Consider the following 25,391-nt stretch of genomic DNA (forward strand, 5'->3'; position numbering starts at 1 on the left):
TCCTCTCCGCCTCCACACCCACCTCCCGAACACCAACGCCTCCGCCCACCACCCGACGCTTGCGCACGAGCCCCTCCCCAGCCCGCGGACAGCTATCCGACGCCCACTACAGCTGCCAATAGCAGCAGTACACCCAGCACCGCCGCCCCCCCACCCCCCACTCCGCACGCAGGCTTTCCCGAGCACACGCTGCGGCTCCGGGCCGCCTTATATAAAAACGAATGTGGGCGGGGAAGAGATTTCGGTCCGCTTTGGGGGCTCCCTGCCTTAGCCTATGGGGAAGAAGCTACTGGACGGCCTTCCCACTGGGTGTTTGGTGGCTTGATCTCCTTGCCAACAGCGCTTGGGGTGCGGGTCCTGTGGCTGAGAAAAGGAAGAGGCGAGAATGGGGTTAAGGATAGATCTCAAATAAAATATCAAAATAAGGGGATGAAGGATACTAAGAAGAATGCGAATGAGGGCACGAAAAGAGGATGGAAAAGGCAGTCTGGGGCAGAGAGAGAAGTCAGCAAAAGGAAGATGTGCATCTTTAAACATCAGGCGCTACGGCTGCCACCTAAAAAAAAAAAAAGCGAGGCCAACGGGGATTATGGGATTTGTAGTTTTACGGGGTATTCGGTTGGAAGATGGCGGCAATAACTGCTGCGCAAACGCAGAAACGGCCTCCAACTGCGCATGCGCATTAGCCCTTCGAGCACGCCGCCGGAGGAGGTGGAGCTTGTGAGTGGCCTCGCGCCTTTCCTTGGTGGCGGGAAAGCTGGTTGGAGGTTCGCGCGGCTGGTAGAATTGCTGCAATGTCTGCTCCTCACCCTTAGGTCCTCTACGCACCAGAAGGTAGTTGGTGTTTTTCCGCTTGCACCTGAAGGCTCTAGGCTTGGCCAGTCTTGGCACCTGTCGCCCGAGGAAAAGTTTTCTCCTCAGGGTGATGTCTTAGCCCTCTCATCAGAGTGTCTAACCGCAGACTTGCTCCTAAGAGAAAACCAAAACTACCTCAGTATTATGGTGGGCAATGTCGAGCTGAGCGAGAATGAGGATCCTGGTGCTCCGTGGGTTGGGGGTGGGAATGGGGAGGGGGAGCTGAGGGGAAATTGTCTCATGGGGGGGTTGTTGATGGAGAGGAGAGGTTAGAGAGCCGCTGTTTTACCCTTAGAGAGGAGTCATGGGCTTTTTGCCCTGTGGTACCTCCGGTCTGAAGTGCTGTGCTTTTAAGAGAGAATTGGTAAGGAAAGAGAAAAAATGTGGTTGTCTCCAAGTTCTTCCCTCTGGTTTTAAAAGTGAGAAAAGTGAGATTAGGTCTTTTATTGTTCCAAATCTTGGCACTCTTTGAGGGGAAGTGGTGCAGTGGTCTGGGAGTTCATGGGCATGGCCCCTTGGAAAGCAACACAAAATGGCTTGTTTGAGGTTGGCATTATTCCAGGCACGTGTGGAAGCTTTTCAGCGGTTAGATAGAAAGGGTCTGAACCAAGATCAGGGTACTAAAGAGTCTGTCTTGGTGATAATTGGCCGTGTCTCTCTGCTTCCTTGCACTCCCTGAACTTTAAGCTTTAGTCACCATTAATTTATGAGATTCCATAAAAGGTTTTACTTCAAGTAGTTATGACAGTAAATGTCTTGTTTCACTGCTAAGTTGTGTCAGACTTTTTTGCAACCCCATGAACTGTAGTCTGCCAGGCTTCTCTGCCCGTGGGAGTTCCCCCGCAAGGATCTGGAAGGATACCCAAAGGATAGTGGGTTGCCATTTCCATTTCCAGGGGATCTTCCCGACCCAGGAATCAACTCACCTCACCTGCATTGGCAGGTGGGTTCTTTACCACTGAGCCATCAGGGAAGCCCCAAATGTCTTGTTAGGCAGCCTAGTATAGGTAATAAGGGTAGCTGGGATCAGTTTTTTCCTTTTGTCTTGTTAAAAGTTTAGAATCATGCTTGCTGCACTCACATGAGAGAAGGAAGGAAGAAAGAACAAACTTACTGATGGAGGCATGAAAATAAGCAGGAATCTACATACCATCAGACATTAAGACAAAAAGAAATCCAACTCCAGCTTAAAGGAGAGTTAAATATAGTCTTTATCTTGTTATTTATTTTTTTTTTGAGAGTTATATTTTATTTGGTGGACATACTGAGGCACTGAAGCCTGGGAGGCAGCATCTCAAGTAACCCTGAGAAAAGTGCTTCCTCTGAATATATAATCTTTTTTAAATTTGCAATATATATATTTACATGTTTTGATCATTGTCTAACTACTCCCACTAGAATGTCAGCTCAGTAAGAATAGAAACTTGATCTTTTTTTTCCTCTGCTCAAAATATAGTTTTTAAATACAATTTTTTGAGGCTCACAGAGTCTGTGTTAGAGGGAAATTCTAAAGGGTTTATTTTTGTCCTCTTAGACCAAGGATTCCAGGGACAATATAAAGAGGGAGTAATTGGATACTTGGGAGAAATTTGTGAACACATTCCGAGTGGGAGGAGGAGGATTAAGGCTTTTTGAAAAATATTGACAAGACTGAATTATTTAGCTAAGTCAGTTCTCAAACATTTTGGTCTCGGAATCCCTTTATTTTTAAATTAAATTTACTTATTTATTTTTGTCTGTTCTGGATCTTCATTGCTGCACAGGCTTTTCTCTGGCAGTGGTGAGCAGAGGCTACTCTCTAGTTGTGGTGTGTGGGCTTCTCACTGAGAGGGCTTCTCTTGTTGTGGAGCAGAGGCTCGCTAGTTGTGGTGCAAATGCTTAGTTGCTCTTCCGCATTTGGGATCTTCCAGGATCAAGGATTGAATCTTAGTCTCCTGCATTGGCAGGCAGATTCTTTACCACTGAGCCACCAGGAAAGCCCTGGAATCCTTTTTTAAAATTTATTTTTAAGTTATGTTTTAAAGGTTTTTTTCGGCGGTTGTTGTTTGGCTGCATGGGGTCTTTGTTTCTGCATGTGGGCTTTCTCTAGTTGGGGCAGCAGGAGCTACTCCCCAGTTGTGATGCACGTGCTTCTCTTTGTGGTGGCTTCGTGTGTTGCAGAACATGGGCTCTGGGGTACCTGGGCTTCAGCAGTTGTGGCTCTTGGGCTCTAGAGCATGTGCTCAGCAGCTTTGGTGTATGGGCTTAGTTGTCCCACAGTATGTGGGCCCAGACCAGGGATCAATCCTGTGTCCACTGCACTGGCAGGCAGATTCTTAACCACTGAACCTCTAGGGAAGTCCTCTGAGAATCCTTTTATACTCTTAAAAATTTTGAAGGACTCCAAAGATTGGTTTATATCTCTGTACCTGTGCAATGATACTTAAGTATTAGAAATTAAACTGAGAAAAATTATTGACTAATTTTAAAATGATGATAATAAACCATTTACATAATGTTAATGTAGATAACATTTAAATGAAAATATATTTTCCTAAGTGAAAGAAAATTTAGTATGAAGAATGGTGTTATTTTACATTTCTGCACATCTCTCGCATGTCTGGCCTAATAGAAAACAGCTGGATTTTCATCTGTTTCTGAATTCAATGTGTTGTGATATCTTGTTTTGGTTGAAGAATATGAGAAAACCTAACACAGATAAATAGTTGGAGATCTGGTGAGCTAGGTGATTTCATTTTCTAATCAGTGTGATGATTTTTGGTGTTCTAAATGAAAGAAAACTATTTTTTGGAACACCTCATTCACCTTCCCTTGGGTCCCTTTATTACTTCTAAGTTATTTCCTCCTCCTTATTCACCTTTCTTTCTTATGTTAGTTGAGGAGTTAGGATCTGGTTATGGAATTTCTTTTACTTTAACATTTAAAGCTTTATTGGATTTTTTCCCAATATTTTTCATCTAAGGTAAGAAAAGAGAAACTAAAATCTCAAATGTTATTCCTGGGTTTAGAGCCCCCAGTCATTTCGTAGCTGGCCAGATAAAAGTTGGTGGTATTTTATATTTATTAACTATCTTTAAAATTGTCTTACTGTCTCTGAGGTGGATTTCAGTATTCATTATGGTGGAAGAAAATACTTCATCTGAAACAGAGGAGCAGAGACTTATCAGACAGTGACTTCCAAACTTTCCCTTCTCTATTGATCAGGATAGAGATTTTCTTTAAAAGTAATGTTTTTCATCACACCCTCACTCTGCATGCGTGCTCAGTCATGTCTGATTCTTTGGGACCCTATGGACTGTAGCCTGGCAGGCTTCTCCGTCTATGGAATTATCTGGGCAAGAACACTGGAGTGGGTTGCCATTTTCTTCTCCAGGGAATCTTCCTGATCCAAGGATCAAACCCACATCTCCTTTGTCTCCTGCACTGCAGGCAAATTCTTTACTGTTTGAGCCATAAGGAAAGTTTATATATTTACTACATCTTATTAACTCAGCAGTGATCACAATTTTATCTAGTTGGTTGGGGCTTCAGTAACACACTTTGGCCTAGAGAGGTCAGTATAGGTTTAGATAATGATTTAAAGCTAACTTGGAAAAATTTTGCCTCTTTAGGTTGATCAAAATACTCTTTTTTAAATTTTATTTTAAAAATAGAATTAAAAAATCACTTTGAAATGACAGTCTATGTATAAAATACTAGAGTTACACAAGAGGCTACAGTAGAGAGCTTGTTTCCACCCTCAGCTACCTGTTACCACTCCACTGAGACTTTTTTGTCAGTTTCTTGTGTGTTCTTCCAAAGATAGTTAATGGACACTCAAACATATTGTATAGATGAACATTTTTAAAAAATAAAATTTTGTCATCTCAAGTACACTAATTTCATTTTGCAGTCCTCGTTCGGTATAGTTTTGTAATTCTGATTATCTTCATAGGGACTTCTCATAGTCATTTTTGGAATTTTAGAGTCTGGGAGAAGATATGTTTGTCATTTATTATTATTATTCCCTTTATGGCCTAATTTTATACAATTTGTAGCTTCTATTTAGGACTATCATGAAGAAGGAGACCAGTTTGCTATAGTGATTCTCCCCCAATTTCCTACTTGCTTTTTCTTTCACTGTCAAATAAGTTTGGGAGTTGGTGGTGAAAAGTTAAGATGGAAACTGTGATAAAATGTGCCCCTTAAATTGAGCTTTCCTGGTGGCTCAAATGGTAAAGAATCTGCCTACAGTGTGGGAGACCCAGGTTCGATCCCTGGGTTGAGAAGATCCCCTGGAGAAGGGAATGGCAACCCACCCCAGGATTCTTGCTAGGAGAATTTCATAGACAGAGAAGCCTGACGGGCTATGGTCCATGGGGTCACAAAGAGCCAGACACAACTGAACGACTCACACACACTAGACGAGTATAAACGAAAAAGAATTACTGCAAACCAGCACGTATCAATTATTTGCACTTATGGAATTAAGAAAAGGAGCAGAAAAATACCAAAAAAATTTTTAAAGACTTTATATTCAGCCATGCTGTGGCCACACTAAGTCAAGTCCCCGGTAACTTTTGAATTCATCTTGGAATCTGGAGGGTGGAATTCTACGCCCTGAGCAACTGAGTCAACTTAAAGTTGACCATTTGAGGGTCATAAAATTTTCAGCCCCTTTAGAGAGAAAAATATACAAATCCAAAGATCCATTTTATGCAACTTTTGGATCTCTCTCTTTTTTATTATCACTCATTCATTTTCTTTGTTTCTTTGTCTTTGTTGTTGGTCAGACTTCTCTCTAGTTGTAATGAGCAGGGGCTACTCTCTAGTTGTGGCTTCTCACTGCAGCGCCTTTTCCTGTTGCAGAGCACAGGCTCGAGGTGTGGGGGCTTCAGTAGTTGCAGCGCATGGGCTCCGCAGTCGTGTCCCCCCCTCTGGAGCACGGGCGCAATAGTCCTGGCACATGGGCTTAATGGCTCCATGGCATGTGGGATCTGCCCAGATAAGGGACTAAACTGATTTCTCCTGCATTGGCAGGCAGATTCTTTACCACTGTGCCACTTGGAAAACCTCTTGGATCTCTTTATAGTGGGAGATAGCAGAGTTAAAGGATTGAGTTTCAGGTCCAAGGCCTTCAAAGTACTCAAAACCAACAGCCAGAAATCAGATCACTGAGAAGAATAGACATGTTATTAGAATTTAGAAGCCAAAGACCTGGATTCATTTTACTCTACCATGTATTAACTCTGAGGTTTTGGCAGACCACAGCTGGGTAGAAATAATATCAGTAGTAGAAAGTGAAAACTGGAAAATGTATAAGTTCTTGGAACATCATAAAATGAGTCTTGGCACTGTGCTGGGTCACAAATGACATACAGCTAGAGATATTAACCTCTTCAGCCTTTGGTGTGGCTGGAGGCCTCCCTCTCCCATCCCTCAGTTGTCTATGGCTGTGAGCAGCCTGGTCTTTTTACCCTAGAATACCTAGAAATATTTTCTGTGTGTTTCAGTGTTTACTTTTAGTGGATGCTTTACATGTGTGCTGTGATGTTAAAATGGGTGTGAAGTACTGAACTACTAAACTAGACTACTGGGATGTACTGTAGCACAGTTCATGACACAAACATAAATCAGACAGATTCTAATCCTGATTTTACCATTTATCAATTACTTAATATCTCTAACTCCCTCTAAGTGTCAATTTCCCCAAGTGTAAAATGGCATCAATCTCATAGATTTATTGGGAGAATTAAATGAGATGACATATTCAAAAATTATAGTCAGTGCCCAGTAAGTGTATTTATTATTAGTCACAATTTTGGTAGAAGTAATGAAACGTACGGATGTTGTTTAGAACACATCTGAGTAGATAACTACAGATAAACTATGGATATAGAATGAATATGCTAGATTCTTATTACTAGCTTCTCTGGAGACCTCTGTGTTCAGTCACTAAGTTGTGTTTGACTTTTTGTGACCTCATGGACTGCAGCATGCCAGGCCTCCCTGTCCTCCACTATCTCTTGGAGTTTGCTCAAATTCATGTCCATTGAGTCGGTAATGCTATCCAAATATCTCATCCTCTGCCACCTCTTCTCCTTTTGCCTTCAACTTTCCCAGCATCAGAGTCTTTTCTAGTGAGTTGGCTCTTCACATCAAGTGGCCCAAGTATTGGAGCTTCAGTGTCAGTCTTTCCAATGAATATTCAGGGTGGATTTCCTTTAGGGTTGACTGGTTTGATCTCCTTGCTGTCCAAGGGACTCTCAAGAGTCTTCTCCAACACCACAGTTCAAAAATATCTGCTGGTTACTAAATATTTCTGAGCCATGAATAAAATAATTCTTATTTTACAAGAATCTAGCACATTGGGAAATTTATTGGACTAGAAGATCTAAGTAAAAGGAAAATAATACATTATAGTGATGTTAAAAGGGGAGTTCTCTATGCATAGGGATGTCTGAAATAGGTAAGTGAATCTACAGTGTGTTTGTTTTGAGTATTTAGAAGAACCTTGTGAGAGGTTATTGCTCTGAAGAAAAATCTCACTGTTTAACTCCAGGACTGTCTACACCCAACTGCTGCTACTCTACTACTATTTTTACTTCTGGCTGTTAAAAACACATCTTGTTTTAATAAAAGGCACCAAATGGGGTTGCTTATGCTAAGCCCCTTGTCACTAAACCAAGACAACTTAATTACAGTTTGGCTCTCTCAGAAATGGAATCTTAAACCAGTCAGTCAGGAATTGCCTGATCAGCACTAGTTGGGTAATCTGCCTGATAGACCCCAGTAATTCCTTAAAGGAAAGTAACCTTGTTTAATCAATTTGCTTTTTTCTTTTTCTTTCTTTCCTTTTTTGCCTAGTATTACATCTGTGTTCCTTATCTCTTCTGCCTGTAAAAGTGTTTTAATGCTGTATAGCTCCTTGGAGCTTCTATCCATCTGGTAGATTCAATGCTGCCCAATTCATGAGTTGTTGAATAAAGCCAATAAGATCCTCAAAATTTACTCAGTTGAATTTTTTTTAAACAAATCACTACCACTGTCATTTCCACCTACTTATAAGTGCCTACCTCATGTTGGACATAGTTCTAAACACTTAAAACACTAAGGATTGTTGCTAATCTTTAGAACAACTTTCATTACCCTCCAGCATGTAATCGGCACTGCCCGGGAGTACAATTGTAGTCAGTAAGGCAGAAAATGTAGGTTAGGCATCCCAGGCAAAGCGAGCCCGAGCCCAAGAAGGCAAGAAGAGGAGAAAGCTTAAAATCATGTTCGATCAGTACTGTGTGGGTGTGTATACACACACACACATATATTTAACTGAATCCCTTTGCTGTGTAGCAGACATTAACATTATAAATCAACTATGCTTCAATAAAATAAATTTTGTTCAATCAGAGCATAACAGTTCATTTCTTTTTCAGCAGAGGCATAAAGAAAGTGTAGCTTCTGAGCTGAATGATGCCAACCTTGGAGAGTAAAGAAAGTGAGTCAAGAGTCATTCTCTTCTTTCTCAGTCTTAGGTCATCTGGACACCTTTCCCACCAAAGGGAAGCTCAGTTCATATGTATTTCATGTTCACTTTGTTAGAGTTACTGCTTTTCTAGCCACTTTGAGTGAAATATATTTGACTTTGAACAGTCTTACTCTAGAAATGTATGAGATTGTAGGGAGAGAAGAACCATTTAAATATTTATAAATAACTTTGAATGTGGTAAATGCCACAGCATAGATACAAAGTATTATGGAAGCTCCGAAGAAAGATAGATTTCTTATGCCTGGGAGGATCAGTACAATTTTCATTGCATCCTTTGTAGATTTTGACTAGTTTTTTAAAATTTTCCTCTAATTTCCCATAACACTTTGTACAAAGTTTAAAAAAAAAGCAAATTTTAAAAATTTCATGTTTGAATATTTTAGTTTTCCGCATACTTGTTTTTATTGCTTTTGAATTACTCAGTATTCCTAAACCTGAAGTGCATCTGAGTTAGCTGGATAGCCTTATAAAATTACAGATTCTTGGGTCTCACTTCAGACTACTTTGTCAGGATCTTAGGGCAGGGTTGAGAAGGTGGGGGCCTGGGGAAGTTTGGTAAGGAGAGGTCTAGGAATTTGAATTTGTTAAAAGGTCTCTCCAGATAATTCTGATATTGTGAGTCAGTGGGCAATGTTTGGCAATTTCTGTGTTAGATTCCATGTTTCACAAATTACATTTGCTGACAAAATTTCTTTCAGAATGTGGGAAGGGACAAAAAAATACCTTTGCCCCACCTGCACAAAAATTGCATAGCCCGATGCCCTATAACCTTAACTCATCAAAGGAGGAGATCCCGGAGATCAGTTCCTCACAGGCAGAGGTCAGGCCAAGCCTGCTAAAGGCCGGGTTAGAGAAGAAGAAGGAGAAAACACCCACAGAGAATGGTCCAGTCAGTGGCCAGGAAATAAAAGGAAAGGCTCAAGACAGCAAGAAAGCAAAGAAAGAAAAGGTAAAAATCAAAAGGATGGCTGTAGTGGGATAGTTTCTCCTCATCATCCAGCCTGGGCAAATAGGATCTTTCCATTTCAGAAGATATTTAAATATTTATAACATAAATTTGAATGTAGTAAATGCCACAGGGGAGATTCATCCTGTAGTTTCAGTTTTTTTTTTCTTGTGTGGGGGTGTGTATTTTCTTCTCAAAGAGGTAAAAAATATTTTAATGAAAGCATTTAGCAGGGAATACTGGGCAGGTTGGGGCTGAGGTTGGATGTAGGTAAGAGTAGAAGTAGAGACTATCAATGTTTTCCTTTTCTTTGACTTCTTACTCCCAGGCGATCTGTAGTTGAATCTTTAGGTTGAATTCATGCTCTCAGTTTTGTGAACTTGCTGCCTCATCCAAAGGAGGCTTCCTCCTTCCTAGAGAGGAGGAATGGGGAAAGACGAGCAGTTTTTCTCCCCTACCTGTCTCTCTGCAGAAAAAATCAACTCTTACCAGTGCAGAATTTGAGGAGATTGTCCAGACTGTGCTACGGAAGTCCTTCCAGGAGTGCTTGGGTATGGCTTTTAGTGAGAGAATTTCAGTTAGGCAAAGAAATTATCTGAAGGGTGGAGTAAGTTAATCGCTCCTCTCCTTCTCTCCATCTTTCTACATAAGGAAATATTAGATGAGACTTCAAAATAGTTTTAAATACTCATCTTCTATCAACAGGACTATAGCTAAGCCATCTTAGACAGAAGGTATAGACTTTTAGAAAAGTAGATTACATTGACTTCAGAATATAAATATAGGCTCATCTAGATTTTTTAATGTAATTTAAATTTATTTTTATATGTTTACAATTTTCATAGAAAAGATAAATTATTTTTCCCAGATTTGAAGACCTTAGTTTCTGTTTCTTGTATATTTCTATTTCCAATACTGTTTTAACATATGCTCAGGAATTTGATTTTTAGAATAAGAAGCTCTATGGCATAGGCCCTGAAGCCTTCCTCCATAAGGTCTTGAGGCGAAGGGCAGTGGTTTGACATTTTCAGCTTTTCTTAGGTATACTTCCACTTTTAGAGAAAGCTTGAGGGACAAATGATATAAAAGACGATACCTAAAATTTCTGTTATGTACACAAAATTAACATTACCTGACTATCCTAGAATAGGCAAATCCATCTGGAAAAGCTTTCAGAAAGATACACATTTGTGGTTTTTCCTGAGAATTAAAAAACTTGCAAGTTCTATGGTATCGCAAAAGTCTAAAGGTAGGTTCTTCCAGGCAACTGATGGGAGATATGTTAATGAGAGGTTACAGTTTGGAAATAATGGAGTAGTTCTTTTCTTTAGTTGCTTCTCTGCTTATAGTATTTTGTTTTGGGAGGACAGAATCTAGCCTTGATTTTTCAGAGACTTCCTGTACCCAGCCTACAAGATGTACCCAATTAGACAAGGAACCAGGAATTGCTTCTTCTAATACTTCTGATAATAATAATGCTGATGGGTAAGTTTATCCCAGTGTGGCGAGTTGATCACAAGGTAGACTTAATACTGATAAATGATTATCCATCTCTCTCTCTTTCTATCTAGATGTTTTTCATATCTTGGTAGATTTCTCTCATCTCAGGAAAGATACTTGAATTGGGAAAAATAGGCCAGTAAATGGATAAAATGATCCCAGGAGGCCATGGAGAACTTGCAAGTCTTCTGTCCTCCTTTTACCCTTGGGTTTTTTCAAAAGAGGGGTACTACAAATTGCCCTTTTCTGTCTTTTAATTAAAAATCTTATTTGCAGAGACAGAGTAGTGGTACCTCCTATTCTAGAGATTTCAGCCTCTCAGGAAGATGGAATAATCCCTGAGATAAAGATATCTAAGCCAGGCCAGCCAGATTCTGCATCCTCTGAGAAGAAAGTCAATAAATTCTCCTTAAGCAAAAGAAAGAAGGAAGCTCGTAAGTATAATCTGATATACTTTGACATCTGGCTCAAGTACTTATTCCATGAAATTAGGGAATGGGACAGTGGGTGTACTGAGAATTTTCAGCCCAAGACTTAAAACTAATGACCTGCGATTCTTCTTCCTTCTTTTACTATCTACAAAGATTCTCTTCATCTCCTAACCCTACAATGTTTTTCTTTTATCTTCCCAGAAGATGAGAAAATGGAGACAGACCAAAGTGGACATGAGCACAGACAGGATGACCAACAGAAGGAAACCATTCAGGATCATTCCCAGGACAGGGACCAACAAAAAGGAGAAGGAAGTGGTTTTGGTAAGTTCAGCCATGGTTTGACAAACCTACTTGAACTTGAAAATTGGAGGTGGAGGAGAAGGGTAACACGTTAGGATGTTAGAGGAAATTCTGCAAAGACTATAGTTTATCTCATACAGCTACTTGTTGAGAGGATATAGCGCTGAGGAAGAAAGAGAGCTATTTCATTCATTCAGTTATTCAGTCATGTAATCCGTAGTTGTTGGAGGAAGTTTGTTTTTTTGGCAGTGCTTGTGGGTTGAATTGTGATTGTAGCGAATGTGTAGGCCTCTTACTATCAGTGAACCACCCTTCCTGTTTTTTTTACAGTTGCTGAGGAGAGATGGGTGCTCCTGGGGTAGGAAGCAGAAAGGAAGTATCCAGTAAATAAAATTTGCTTTAAGTTCTGTGAAGGGAAGGAAAACAATGTCCTGAGAGGAAACGGTGGAGATCTCATTAAGATAGGGTCAGTCAGAGAATGCATTTGGAAGGAAATAACATTTAAGCTGAAACCTGTAGCAAGAGTAGAAGTTAGCCAACTAAAGTGTGTAAGAGAAAGTTTTAGATAAGGTGAAGTTTGGCTTACTCTGGATGCCAGAAGAAACCTGGTATAACTGGGATTCAGGGAGCAAGGGAAGCAAGGCTGCAGTGTGGCTCTAGATAAATGTGACTGTTATAGCCACGTGTTCCGGGAAACAAACTCACTCAGAAGGCCAGTGCAGATAGTGGAGTGCAGTTTGTTACACCAGTGAGTCCAAGGCAGAGTCTCCCCTTAGCCAAGGACCCCAACCAGTTTTTGTGAAAACCTTATATACCCTAAGTATATGTGCCCAAACCCACCTCCCCAAATCCCCTGAAACTAGTCTGAACAAAGGAAAAGAAAGATACAAAGTTAACCCTGATTCATATGCCTTAGGCCTAGTTAACAGTGGACAGTTATCAACAGGCCTTTGGTCATACCCCAGCAAACATAATAGAATGTTTGATTCTATTCGGTTCCACAGACAATTAGGGTATTGTTTTAGGGAGGGAGAGTCTAGGTATGAGCCCTGGGGCTCTTCCTTCCAGGGGCCTGGTTTTCCAGTTGGTTTGTCGTTTCCATAGATACTGGGCACAGAGCTCAAAGTCCACAGTCCGGCCCAAGGTGGAGTCCTGTTTCAAGATGGAGCCTGTTCTGTCTGTTTTCTCCTTCACAAGGAGTTAGCAGTGGCTAGCTCAAAGACCATGTTACAAAGTGAGAATTTCATCTTAAGTATAGTGGGAAGCCCCTGGTGGGTTTTAACCAGGGAAGTGACATCCTCAAACTGATGTTTTAAACAGATCCTTTTGGTAATTAATTGGAGGGTGGAGTATGAGAAGTCAAGAGTAGACCAGTTAAGAAGTTAGTGCTCAGATTAAATATTTTGGTGGCTTGGATTAGGATGATGAAGGAGACGAAAAGCAAATGGTTTTAAGATATGTTTTGGAGGTAAGGTTGTCAGAACTTGGTGATGAATTGAATATTGGAAAGTGAGAGAGAGAAGAGGGTTCGAGCAGTTGTGTTAAAGGAGTGGGTAAAAAGCAGTTCTGTAGGATAAGATCAAGAATTTGGGTTTGGACTCATTGGGTTTGAGATTTTTGTGAGACCTCCAAATACAGATGCCAAAGAGCAAGGTGGCTATAGAAGCTGGGAGCTCAGAACAGAGGCTACTGGCATACATCTCTGTGTTGTCAGGTATGAAAATGGGTTTCAAATGGAGGATATGGGTGAGCTGACCTCAGGAGAAAGTGCAGCATGGGAGTGAAGACCCATGGTTAGGCTTTGGGACTCCAGTTTAGAGATTGGACAGAGAATGAGGTGAACCCAATTTGGAGACTGAGGCTGGAGTTACCAGAAAAATGGGAGGGGATGGGGGAAAAGGGAGATTGAGGGATCACAGAACCCAAGGAAGCTAGTGTTTCAAAAATTAGTGGTCAACTGAAATGCTCTTGACCTGTGTCTGTGACATCAGCCTTCATTAACACAGCGCCACATCTGAACTTCAAACAGTTTTCTAACACGTATTCTCTTCTTTCTAAGTTGTTGGAAAGGAAACTTTAAGAACTGTATGTCTTTAAAACTGTCATAGAAATTTCATCCTAAACCATATATATCTAGTTTTATAGCATTAGGATGATTTTTTTCCCCCACTCATTTTCTTATGAATATTTATATTTTTACAACCACCATTTATTTTCTTGATCTCTGTTCTCTTTTATGGTCCCTGGCCCTTTCTCCCACTCTTTTTTTCTAGCCTTGCCAGGTCACCTCTGTAAACATCTAAAACTGTCAGTGGCAACTGTCATTTCAAACTAATACATCATTCCCAACCAGTACTTCTTCAAAATAACTGAGAAAGTGATACATAATATGAGATATTTTGAAAGGACCCAAATGTAAGCCATCTACTTTTCTGAGGAATGATTTTGGTGGGATGTTTCAGCATTTAAGGTAAACTGACAGTGGGAGAGTGAACTTACTAGAGAAACATATTGGTTGATGTCGTTAACTGAATATATAGTGTACCTGGTAAGTGATTTTCTCTAGCAAAGCTCAGTTGAATGAGTGTAGGCACAGAAAAAGAGTGGGTTCATTCAGAATTGTGTTTGCCAGCTGAGTGGGGGGAAGGACAGAGGGAAAGGGAGTTGGTGATGTCTGCAAGAGAATCTAAGGAAATCAAATGTGTGTAACTATACAGAGTGAAGAAAAGAGATTGCTACTAGTTGAGAGGAAGGTGGGGCCAGTGGATTGGAGATCTAGATAAAGTGAAAATTGCTACGGGTTCTTGGAGCAAGGTGGACTGATGGGGCATTTTTATCAGAGAAGAGTTTAGATAAGTGATTCAGGGGAGTGTGCGGTCCCTGCAGATGACTGAGGGGGGGTGGCATGCAGGATGGGCATGGGTTCCTGAGGTGAAGGGGCTACTGAGGTGGCATGGAGGAGAAGGTTTGGGGCGCTTGTACATTACCCTTGTGGATATATGGTAATCTATGAGGGCAGGAGGCAGAGAGAAGGAAAAGACTGAACCAGATACCAGCATTGTCACTGCAAGGGAGATGAGAGGGCAGTGTAATCTCATGGCATGGACCTTAAGGGAGGGAGTGTTTTTATAGAATGGAGGATAGTAATGGTCTACAAGTGTCAATGGGAGGTAAGGGTGATACTGACCCCGCTTTCTGGTCTGGGGGATGTGAGAAGGACAGCCTCTGCTTGGAGGGCTGCATGGGTCAGGTGGGATCGGGTTGGGGCAGCATCACCAGATTTCAAAAAGGAGGCAGAGGTTCAGAAAACAGGTTGAAGACGTGGATTTTAGTTGCTCTTGCCTGGAATTCCAAAGAATATTAATTTCATTTTCATTTCCAAAGAATATAGTGGAAGAGTTTGGGAGGGAGAGAGGAGAGGCTGTGTGGAGCTTTGGGTCAGCCTAGAAGATGTGGGGTAGAGAAAGGTGGGGATGAGAGTTTGGAATGTAATGGATAAAAAGAATGTTTGTCCTTTGAGCAGGGCCTGAAGTAAATAGTTGACTGAGAAACAGTAGGCTTAAACCTGTCTTTGGTGAGGGATGAACTCAGAGCTCTTGGTCCCAAAGGCTTCAACTTGGTGATTTGGCGACAGGTTAATTCAAATAAGACAGGTTAATTCAAATAGGAACTCTGGATGCTGTGTGCTAAAGAGATGCTGGTCAGTCCTTCGGAAGAACTTTTTTTGTGTTTTAATTAATTAATTTTTTTATTGAAGGATAATTGCTTTACAGAGTTTTGCTGTTTTCTGTCAAACCTCAACATGAATCATCCATAGGTATACATATATCCCCTCCCTTTTAAAACTCCCTCCCATCTCCCTCCCCATCCCATCCCTCTAGGTTGATACAGAGCCCCTGTTTGAGTTTCATGAGCCATACAGCAAATTCCCATTGGCTATCTATTTTATATATGGTAATGTAAGTTTCCATGTTACTCTTCCCATACATCTCACCCTCTCCTCTCTTCTCCCCATGTCCATAAATCTATTCTTTATGTCTGTTTCTCCATTGTTGCCCTGCAAATAAATTCTTCAGTACCATTTTTCTAAAAAAAATGGAATGCTTCACGAATTTTCATGTCATCCTTGTGCAGGGGCCATGCTAATCTTCTTTGTATCGCTCCAGTTTTAGTCTATATGCTGCTGAAGCACACACAGTCCTTCAGGAAAACTTTTTAGTAGTGACATGCCAGCCAGGAAATGAGGCAGTAGCCAAAAAGAGGCCAGGCAGCCTTTTAAAGAAATGTCAATACAGGAAGCATTCCTTTCTGCCCTGGGGGAGAAGAGATGATAGCATGGTTCAGGAGAAAGACTGGGATGTGAGACCTGGGTTCTAAGTTCAGCTTTGCCACCAATTTAGACTGATCTTTAGCAGTCAATTATCTCCTCCAAGCTTTTGGTTTTACTGTTTATAAGTCAGGGCTTGAACAAGTTGATCTCTAGGGCTGTGTGTTTCTGGCAGAGGTGGTGGTGGCAGGGAGTATATTGATTTTAATTAAATCGAAGAAGGAAGAACATTTTTGAGTCTCTTATTTCAGGTTTCTTTGCTGTGACAGGTCAATGTCTAGTCTGGGTCCAGTGTTCCTCCCCAAACTGTGAGAAATGGAGGCGGCTACATGGGAACATTGACCCCTCAGTCCTCCCAGATAATTGGTCCTGTGACCAGAACACAGGTAAAATGGAAATTTCTTTTCAGTTTTTATGTTCCTTTCTTTCCCTGCTTTCATGCTTTAGATTAAATATGACAAAAGTATAGCTATAACTCCAGGGGTCCTTGTAGTTGGTGTTTGGGGAGAGGTGGTCATCTTGCTGTCTTTTCGGAATGAATTCGGCAAAAAGGGATAGAGGAAGACACTCTGAAGAGTAGGGAGGGTCCTGGAATCTAAATGATTGTTCTGAGTAAATCTAAACAATTGTTCTGAGCAAAAGTCTGACTAGACTTTTGGTATTGGGGTGGTATGGGATATATGAGGAAAAGCTAGTGAGAGAGATTCAGTAGCTTAGAATTCTAGAATGTTTGAAACTACTTAAACAAGTTTATGAAGATCTAGTCTAGCCCAACTGTTTTACAGGTGAGAAAACAATGTTGGAGAACTTATCTTCATGATGTTACACAGATGGAAGCAGGGTCAGACCTGCGGGGTTCAGGTAGAAGTCTGGGGTCTCTTTCTGCAGAACGTAATGAGCCACACCCCTGCTTCTCGCTCTAGCTGCGTTTCCTTCACGAGCCTTTGCTCGCCCTCCAGCCCGTCCCCCAGGTGTCCTTTTGGTCCTACCTGCTGCACGTAACGATGTCCTTTGACCTCTTCTCTGCCCTCATCCAGACTTCCACCTCATAAGGCTTTCTTCCCCTGCACTCCTCCTCTCTTTTGGCAGACTTGCAGTATAATCGCTGTGATATCCCTGAGGAGACCTGGACTGGTCATGAAAGTGATGTGGCCTATGCCTCCTACATCCCAGGATCCATCATCTGGGCCAAGCAATACGGCTACCCCTGGTAGGGTGCCATGGTAGAGTCAGAGCATCCTTCATAAACTCGAGAGTGGTAGATTCAGGCAGAGAGGGAAGAAAATGAAAGGGGTTTATGATGGAAATGTTACCTGCCTAGAAAGAGATGGGTGAGGGAGAATATAAAGTACTAATCTTGGAGGCTTTGAAAGAGTGATTTCTAGAGATTTCATGGTGGACATGGTATCTCCCTGGGAAAAAGGGTCAGCCAGTTCTACCCTGAATGGGTAGAAAGAGATGAGTGGCTCTAAGAAATTTTTTTAGACATTAGGAAAGGAGAGATATACAAAGTAAATAGAAAAAAGGGAAGGGTGGAATAGTTTCTTCTTTGGAGATATCCCAAGTCAGAAGATTTTTGTTCTCAGGGTTGCCAGGAGGTCTAGAAGATAAGATATTCTTTAGTAGGAAGATTCTGAGCTTCTTTGTACATTGATGGAAGTTACCTCAGTCATTTGGTAGTGACCACTGTGGAGGGATGACAGAGGGGTCTATTTTGGGGATCCTTTATTTGCAAAACCTACTGCTGTTTTACGTGCTAAGTCACTTCAGTTGTGTCCTGACTCTTTGCAACCCTGTGGACTGTAGCCCACCAGACTCCTCTGTCCATGGGATTCTCCAGGCAAGAATACTAGTGTAGGTTGCCATACCCTCCTCCTGGGGATCTTCCCAACCCAGGGATCGAACCCAGGTCTTTAGCATTGCAGGTGGATTCTTTACCATGTGAGACACAAGGGAAGCCCAGTGCCCTTTTATGTACATGTATATTGATGAGTTTGTGTTCTGTTCATCTAACCCCTTCTCTTCCATCCCCTACACCCATCTTCTCCAGGTGGCCAGGCATGGTAGAACCTGATCCTGACCTGGGAGAATATTTTCTCTTTGCTTCTCATCTTGATTCCCTGCCGGTGAGTTTTCCTGGTTCAGGGTGGGTCAGTGCTCAGGGCAAAGTAATGAATAAATCCATCCTAACAGATGTACAGAGTTAGAAATACAGACACAGCCAGCAGACACAAGCAGAAACAGATACTTAGCTAGAGTGACAAATGGATATATAAACAAACAAATATCTAATTAAATATTTATTAATTACTAGGAAATTTGTGATTTTGACAAATAGGCTTTGGTTAGGACATCTGAGGTCAGCATGGAAGAACAATGGAATGAGGTGGGATAGATGGGTCAGGCTTAAAGGAACAGACAAGGCCCAGCACTTCCTTTCTTGTGAATTCTCAGCTCTTCTGCCTTTTCCTGGCTAGTAGGTCAAAGCAAGAAGAAGGACAAGAGGCTATAACAAAGCTATCTTTTATTACAGTCCAAGTACCATGTGACATTTTTTGGAGAAACAGTCTCTCGTGCTTGGATCCCAGTCAACATGCTAAAGAACTTCCAGGAGCTGTCCCTGGAGCTAAATGGACTGGTAAGCAACCTCCAGGGATCAGTTGTGATATAGGGAACTTGAGAAGCAAAATCTTCCCTTTATTAAATGTGATTTTTCCCGGAGGAAGCTATGCCAGGAGGAAGTCGCATGTCTGACCAAGTATGCCGGGGTGAGGTTATTCATGAGGAACACTTCTTTCTACCATGATTGCAACAGGAAAATGATTTTTCTTATTTTCATTCCCTGTCTGCAGATAGAGGGCCTTCATGAAGACCATGGTTTTCTGCAGGTTAGCCCAAGCAAGTGTGATAGAAATGAAGGCACAGATTAACTCAGGGTTTCTCAGTCTCAACACTATTGACATTTTGGGTCAGATAATTTTCTATTATGAGGGGCTGTCCTAGGTGTTGTAGGATATTTAGCAGCATCCATGGGCTCTAATGGCATCTAGCCAGTAGTAGCCCTCGCCCTAGTTGTGACAACCAAAAAATTTCTAGACATTGTCAAATGTCTTCTGGGAGAAAAGTCTCCCCTGGTTGAGAACCACTGAAGTAACTAAATGATATTTCCTCCTGGAATTCTCCAGGCAAGAATACTAGAGTGGGTAGCCATTCCCTTCTCTAGGGGATCTTCCTAGCGCAGGAATTGAACCCAGGCCTCCAGGAATTGAATCCAGGCCTCCCGCATTGCAGGCAGATTCTTTATAATCTGAGCCACCAGGGAAGCCCAAGCATACTGGAGTGTGTTGCCTATCCCTTCTCCAGGGGCTCTTTCTGACTCCGGAATTGAACCAGGGTCTCCTGCACTGAGGCAGATTCTTTACCAGCTGAGCTACCAGGGAAGCCCATAATCACTTTGGGCCTTACCAATAATGCCTAGGAGCTCAGGGACGTTAGATAATCAGGCCATGAGTACTAAGTCAAGCAGCTGGATATAAAGAAACTTGTGAAAAGCTTAAAAGTGCAGTCATCTGAACTTCTTTAATTTTGCCTTTACAAATTTCCATGGGCTTTACTTTGGAGAGGATGCCAAAATGTTGGTTGAAAATATTGCTAGAAATTGATGAAAGGTTTGTTTTGGTACAAGGGAGGGTTGTGTTTCTGAGCTCAAAATATTAAGAATAGGAGTATCATATCAATACCAGGAAGTAGAAATAAATGTAAAGATAATGTCTGGTGAGTAACAGTAGGTTGGAGTCACTTCCCTAATGTTTATCACTGACTCTAATCTTCTTTTATTTCAGAGAAAGTGCAAGAATAAGGACTGCATCCAGAAACTGGGGTTAGCCGTGATGATGGCTCAAAAGGCAGAGCAGATCAGTATTCAGGTGGGAAAGTTTAGATCACATACCTCCTTCTCTTTGGGACTTGGGACGCAAAACAAGTCATACAGTCTCTCCTGTAGAAAATTGGCTCTCCTTCCCTCTTACACAGTCTTAGTTCTAGAACTAGTCTTTTCTTCCCAGGCCAAGTTCCCTTGACTCTTTAAACTCTTTTCTCTACCCTTGGACAAATGGAATTTTTTTCTCTGTCCGAACAGAGGCTGTTTGTGGTAGAGGGAATCCCACCACCCATTTAACTTCAGGTCTCAGGTGTACGTACCTTATTCTGTGGGGTTAGTTTTTACCCGCAAATCCTGCCTTTGGGTAGGGGGTGCAGGATAACAAACAGTTAATTTCCTCTTCCCAGCTATTAACTGAATTATAAACAAACTGGAAGAAGAAGTTATAATAATATTGTATAATGTTATAACATGCTATAGTAGTTAAGCTCTACAAAAATTTAGATAAACTGTGAAGTTTCAAGTGAAAATGGTGTGCAGTATGAATACAAACTCTATAACTAGAAACCTTGAAGACAGGAGGCAAAACTAGCCCCTGGGAGACTAGTGGATGATGCTTTTGTTTCTTGGTTCCCTCAGGAGCGGGTTAACTTGTTTGGTTTCTGGAGCCGATACAGTGGACCTGCCGTTAATGGGGAAGAAAAAGGTAGGATAAGTAGGAGGCTAAGGACCAGAGAGGGATGGAAGGGATTCCTTCATGAGGGCAGCTGCTGAAGCTTTTATTTTATATCCAGTGCCGTCAACCTAGTTCTGGATTCTATAATAGGAGGCTTTACATAAATGCTGTTGAGCAAGTGTCTAGGATGGATGGATGGACACATGGGTAGTGAGAAGAATGGAGAAAAAAGGGAGGAGGGAGGGAGAGTGCATGTTGACTAGTGAAAGGACTTGGAAGAGGGTAGAACCATGATAATCTGGCATCAGATTTTATGGAGAAATTTTGAATTGGATATGAAAGACAGAGTTGGAAGATTGATTTTCTGGGATTAGCTCCACTAACTCATCACCTATTTTATTAGATAAATTATTTAACCTTTCCTTCCTATTCCTGTTCTAGACTTACTGCTCTTTGGGGCTAGCAGCTTAGATTCCTCCTTGGAGAAAGAAAAGAAAGAGCCAGAGTTGGAGGAGGATGAAGACGAGGAGCAAGATAAAACAGTAAGATTGATCTTGGGGATTCCTTTGAGGAGATTGCTTTAGGGCATCTGGTTAGCATGGATTTGTATTTTCTAAGGAGCTGTCCTCTACCTGCATCAGGGTAGCCCTGATGGACTGGTTTTCTGTCTTAGGACTCTTCAGGGAAGAAGAGCCTCTGTCCTCAGTTATTCTAATACCTCATATCTCTAGGAACTTATTTTTTGATGATAATCTCATTTCCCACTATAGTTATTTGGTTCTTACTGGAGCAGTTTTACAGAATAGCAGTTTGCCTCTCTTTACTTTCTTCCCTGTGTGGACACTTAGGATATTCATTATTTTATTTCCTTAGTCTCTTTTCAGGCATATGAAATATAGATATTTTTCATCTTTAAAGACTTTTTAAGAGCAGTCTTAGGTTTGCAGTAAAATTGAGAGGAAGGTACAGAGAGTTTCCATGTACCTCCTGCCCCCACACGTGTATAGTCTCCCCTGTTATCAACATCGTCCACCGGAGTGGTGCATTTGTTTGCAGTTGATGAACCTATTCAGTCCATTGACATATCATAATCATGCAGAGTCCATCGTTTACATTAGGATTTTCTCCTGGTAGTGTATATTCTATGGACTTGGACAAATGTGTAGTGACACGTATCCATCATTATGGTATCATATACTGGTACAGAATAACTTGCTGGGATTTTGACTGAAGTTAGATAGATTCTGTAGATCAAACTGGGTAGAATTAGCATCTGGAACTTCCTTAAGTACACCCATCATTTCTGTAGCATCCTACTCTATTAAATCACAATTATATGACTTCATTTATATTTTATTTTTCTCAGGATCCAACTTTGCCTAATTCCAAGTCAGCCAAAATTCAAACAAAAAAACCCAAGGCAAGAGGTAAGCAGGATAATTGGAAATGAGACGTGTTCCTGTTAAGGCAATGAAGTAGCAGAAAGTGCGAGGGATCTGCAGGTGACTGGGCCTTACTGACCTCTCGGCTCCAGAACCTGAGAAAATGGGCAAGACTCATGCTAATGTGATCAGGGAATCTGTAGCTTCTCACTTCTGTGAGTTGAATTACAAAATCTTAGGTTAAAGGTGGAATGAATATTTTAAATTCTTAGCCAAGAAGGATGACTTCTTGGAGAAGGCAGGTTTTGAGGTGAACTATAAAGAGAAGAAGACCCAGGGGGAAAGAAAAGAAATATTTGGGGGAAAAGAAAGGAACCAGAAGGACTCACTAGATTGAAAATGAGCAGAAGACACAGGGCAAAGACTGAATGTTTGGAGTTTGTGGACCCTAGCCACACTGTCACTCAGAAATAAACCAATGTCCTTCAGGATTGGGGGTTGGGAGTGATGTCGGTGGAGCAGATGGACAAGATGGGACCCTGAAAAGGAGAACAACAAAGAGACCTCTGTTAAACGAACCTGCACCTCCACCTGTGCCCATAATAGGAAGGAAAAAAGGGCATGGAAATTCAGGTCCTGAGCAGCCGGGTAAGATGCAGACTTGGGGACTGTGGGGAGGGAGGCTCACGTCTGCAGGTTTCCTCCTTTGATAGTTCCTTAAAACTTCCACAGCTTTTCATTATTTTGGGGAAAAAACAAAAATGAAATAAAAAACACACAAAAGTTTGGCCAAAAGGGCATCATCTAAATCACAGAACACAACACACACTGTAGAAACATCTTATGGTTATTATTTGATTTTATTCAGGGACATACAGGGACACAAGAATGGTAAGGAGGTAGAAGTAACATGTATTGGTGTTTTTGTGGGCCGGCTGGGTAGATACTTCTACACACCGTCCCTTTAGTTCTTTCAGTGTCTCTGTCACTGGGTATTTACCATTTTAAAGATAAGGAGACTGAGGTTCAAAGGGTTTAAAGTTTTCTCAAGGTCCATGGATCCAAGTCTTTCTGATTCCAAACCCCATTTTCTTTCTATAAAGAAAGGTCATCTTTTCCCAGAGATTGTTTTGGAAATAGAAGGTTTAGGAATTGGACTTATACAAGGTGAGGACAGATGACCCGATAAGAATCTCAGTTTTGTCACTTTTCCATTTAGACCCTAAGAAAAAATTTAAAGCTCCCCAAAGCAAAGCCCCAGTAAGCAGCCTATCTGAAGAAAAAGAAGCTAGACTAGTGCCAGAAGTCCTGACCCCACCAGCTGCTCGTGGGGCCTGTCTTGTTGGGGGGGAAGAAGGGCCTGAACCCCAGGATGCTGGAAGTGTCCCTTCTGATGATGGAGCCTCCAGTGACCTGGATGTGGACCAGCTCATGGAAGATGTTGGAGAAGAGCTGGAGCAGAGGGAGGAGCCACAGCACAGAGCTCCACACACAGGGGAGCTCGCTGTGGCCTTCTGTGAGGAATAGCTGTGGACTTGTGCCTCCTTCCTGCTGTGTCACTCCTTCCTGGGTGAAGAGCCTCTCAGGATCCCCAAGAAGCTGATAAGTGTTGGGGTTGTTCATTGGCTGTGAGCTTACTTGGCTAAAGTCAGAGTTGTGCAGTTTATGTTAATAAACCAGGTTACTGGTTTACTTGGTTTGGTTTGTCTCTAACCACTTGGTCTTTTTTGGCTTCTTCCTCTTCTCCGTGTCACTGGGCACATGGTGCCTTCTGGTGAAAGACCTGTCAGTGTACGGATCTGGGAAGGTGATGACACCTGAGCCTTAGGAGAAGGAGGTCGAGAGGGCAGGTCTGGGTTCACAGCCTGCCTCAGCCACTTACTGGTAACTTGGCCTCGGGGAAAGCACTGTGACCATTCTGGTTCTTGTTTTCCTGTCCCAAATGGTGCATCCAGTGCCATAGAGAGTGGCTGATGATGCTGAAATGAGGCCACGCACGTAAAGCACGAACACGACACATGCTAGTTATTATCCTAAGGAAAGTAGAAGGGTTAGATTAGGGGGACGGACCTTGGGTTCCAGACTGATTACCAGTGTTTGGGGATTTATTTGTCTCTGGCCTGAGGCAGTCACTGAACAGAAGTACCAGGGGAGGGATCTGGGTGTGAGCTATCTATCATGGTTCATTTTATCAACTTCCGGAAAGACAGAAGTTGGAAGGTGATGTCAGCTTTCTCCGAAGATGCATTCAGGCAGATTGCACAGGTCCTTTTATTTTTGTGGTGAAAGGCTGGGGAAGTGAAGAGGGAATCGGGGTGGGGGCTGTGTGACTCTCAGGTCCTTGGTGGCCCCACACCTGCCGGCCTCTGAGCTGTCTGCGTCTGGCCGGGGAGATTATGAGGAGCTGAGATCCCTGTGCACCGCTGACTCGAAGGAGGTCCCCACTCCGTCCCACTGCTTAGGCCTTTAAGACGGAGTATAGGGTCTCTTCCTGGGGGCCCTCTTGGGGACGGGGCAAGGGAGGCACTGCTGTTGCTGGTGAGTTTAACGTAGAGAGGGTGAGGGAGGCATAGAGGACTCCTCCGCTGCCACCACCATCATCCTGGGGGAGAAGGGAAAGGGGAGGGAGTGAGACAGTTGAAGTGGGGGGAGTCCCATCTCAGAGCCATGATCCCACAGCTGATGCCCTGACTACACCGCAGTCCCTCTATTCTTCCACGCCCCTTCTCCAGACTTCCCTCTCATCCTTTCAGGTCCTAATCTGAGCTGCTTACCTTGGCATCTGGCTTGGGGTCTACATGTTGTCCTAGAAAAAATCAACATGTGCCAGGATCAGGTGACCAGGCAGCCAGGGTAGAGAAATGGGCAGGGGCTCCAGCAGTGAGGTCATCTCTAGGTCAGGACCAGGGTCTCAGGGGAGGGCGGGTGAGGCAGGGGAGAGAGGAGGATGCTGAGGGCACCTGTGTGGGGAGGGGGTGTGGGGAGAAGAAGGAAGACCCAAGTGAGAGCAGGGATGATGGCGGCAGGACTCACCTTTATTCCCGGTGTTCTGGTAATTCTCTTCCGCGTTTTGGGAGGACTCCCTGATTGGGAACAGGAGAGCAGTGATGTGTCAGAATCTGGGCAGAAAAGAGCTACCACCTGCCTCGGGCCGCTTCTCTCAGTGGGGGCTCTGTGACCTGCCTGGTCACACTCGGACATGAAGGCAGAGGTTTGGGGCTCTCAGGAGGAGGCTGCCTGGATGGGGTTGAGGGGCCGTTTGCAGTGTAGCCCCATCCCTGAGAGCTGACTGGGGTGGACTCTTGCAGAGAAGCAGCTTTATTGAGGGGCGCAAGGAGGAGAAGCAGGAGGGGGCGCCTGTCCTCTCTGCGGCAGCGCCTGGGTCCAAACTGGAGCGCGAGAACCAGGGAGCTTCTCTCAGGTCCCCCAGGCGGTGCTCAGGCCTTGGTCCCCGAGGAGACACCATCTGGGGAGGGGTCCCGGGAGGACACTGTCAAGAGTCAGGAAGGCGAGAAAGGAGGGAGGGGCTGTGAGAAGGAAAAGCCTGGACGTGGCAGAGAGGATGA

At 42.8% G+C, this 25,391-nt stretch overlaps 2 protein-coding genes and 1 non-coding gene across 12 annotated transcripts in view; 1 reads left to right on the forward strand and 2 right to left on the reverse strand.

The window, feature by feature from the left end:
- Positions 1 to 207: 207 nt before the first annotated feature.
- Positions 208 to 23,522, forward strand: ZCWPW1 (zinc finger CW-type and PWWP domain containing 1). Of its 5 annotated transcripts, none has more exons than XM_020909534.2 (17): positions 208 to 834; positions 8,268 to 8,329; positions 9,079 to 9,329; positions 9,799 to 9,877; positions 10,718 to 10,811; positions 11,103 to 11,260; positions 11,462 to 11,581; positions 16,157 to 16,273; positions 16,977 to 17,097; positions 17,938 to 18,013; positions 18,421 to 18,525; positions 19,730 to 19,813; positions 20,407 to 20,473; positions 20,885 to 20,985; positions 21,810 to 21,870; positions 22,315 to 22,473; positions 23,045 to 23,522. In XM_020909534.2, the coding sequence occupies exons 2-17, from the start codon at positions 8,302 to 8,304 to the stop codon at positions 23,350 to 23,352; spliced, it is 1,929 nt and encodes a 642-aa protein (XP_020765193.2). In that variant the 5' UTR covers positions 208 to 834; positions 8,268 to 8,301; the 3' UTR covers positions 23,353 to 23,522. The 5 variants fall into 5 exon arrangements, with proteins under 5 accessions (XP_020765193.2, XP_020765190.2, XP_020765191.2 ...); XM_020909531.2 differs by having other exon boundaries at positions 210 to 834; positions 11,459 to 11,581; XM_020909532.2 differs by having other exon boundaries at positions 210 to 834; positions 8,271 to 8,329; positions 11,459 to 11,581.
- On the reverse strand, positions 15,650 to 15,752 carry LOC139032918 (U6 spliceosomal RNA). The gene has a single exon (XR_011485556.1). It is a non-coding gene; the product is annotated as a U6 spliceosomal RNA (small nuclear RNA).
- The window catches only part of PILRA (paired immunoglobin like type 2 receptor alpha), a 34,602-nt gene continuing 31,877 nt past the window's right edge, over positions 22,667 to 25,391 (reverse strand). For 5 of the 6 annotated variants that reach the window (XM_070460331.1, XM_070460328.1, XM_070460327.1 and 2 more), the window contains 3 exons: positions 24,859 to 24,908; positions 24,600 to 24,631; positions 22,667 to 24,427 (listed from right to left, as the gene is read on the reverse strand). In XM_070460331.1, coding sequence (XP_070316432.1) covers positions 24,284 to 24,427; positions 24,600 to 24,631; positions 24,859 to 24,908 — 226 coding nt within the window. In that variant the 3' untranslated portion in view covers positions 22,667 to 24,283. The remainder of the gene's footprint in view (positions 24,428 to 24,599; positions 24,632 to 24,858; positions 24,909 to 25,391) is intronic. The other variant, XM_070460329.1, reaches the window with a different exon arrangement.

This window comes from Odocoileus virginianus, chromosome 33, assembly GCF_023699985.2.
Source record: "Odocoileus virginianus isolate 20LAN1187 ecotype Illinois chromosome 33, Ovbor_1.2, whole genome shotgun sequence".
In the NCBI taxonomy this organism is placed as follows: Eukaryota; Metazoa; Chordata; class Mammalia; order Artiodactyla; family Cervidae; genus Odocoileus; species Odocoileus virginianus.

Coding starts and splice junctions, on each gene's coding strand:
- ZCWPW1 (XM_020909531.2), top strand. CDS start 8,302: ATGATGCCAACCTTGGAGAGTAAAGAAA. Junction 10,812..11,102: donor GATAATAATAATGCTGATGG/GTAAGTTTATCC, acceptor TCTTATTTGCAG/AGACAGAGTAGTGGTACCTC. Junction 19,814..20,406: donor CAGAGCAGATCAGTATTCAG/GTGGGAAAGTTT, acceptor TGGTTCCCTCAG/GAGCGGGTTAACTTGTTTGG.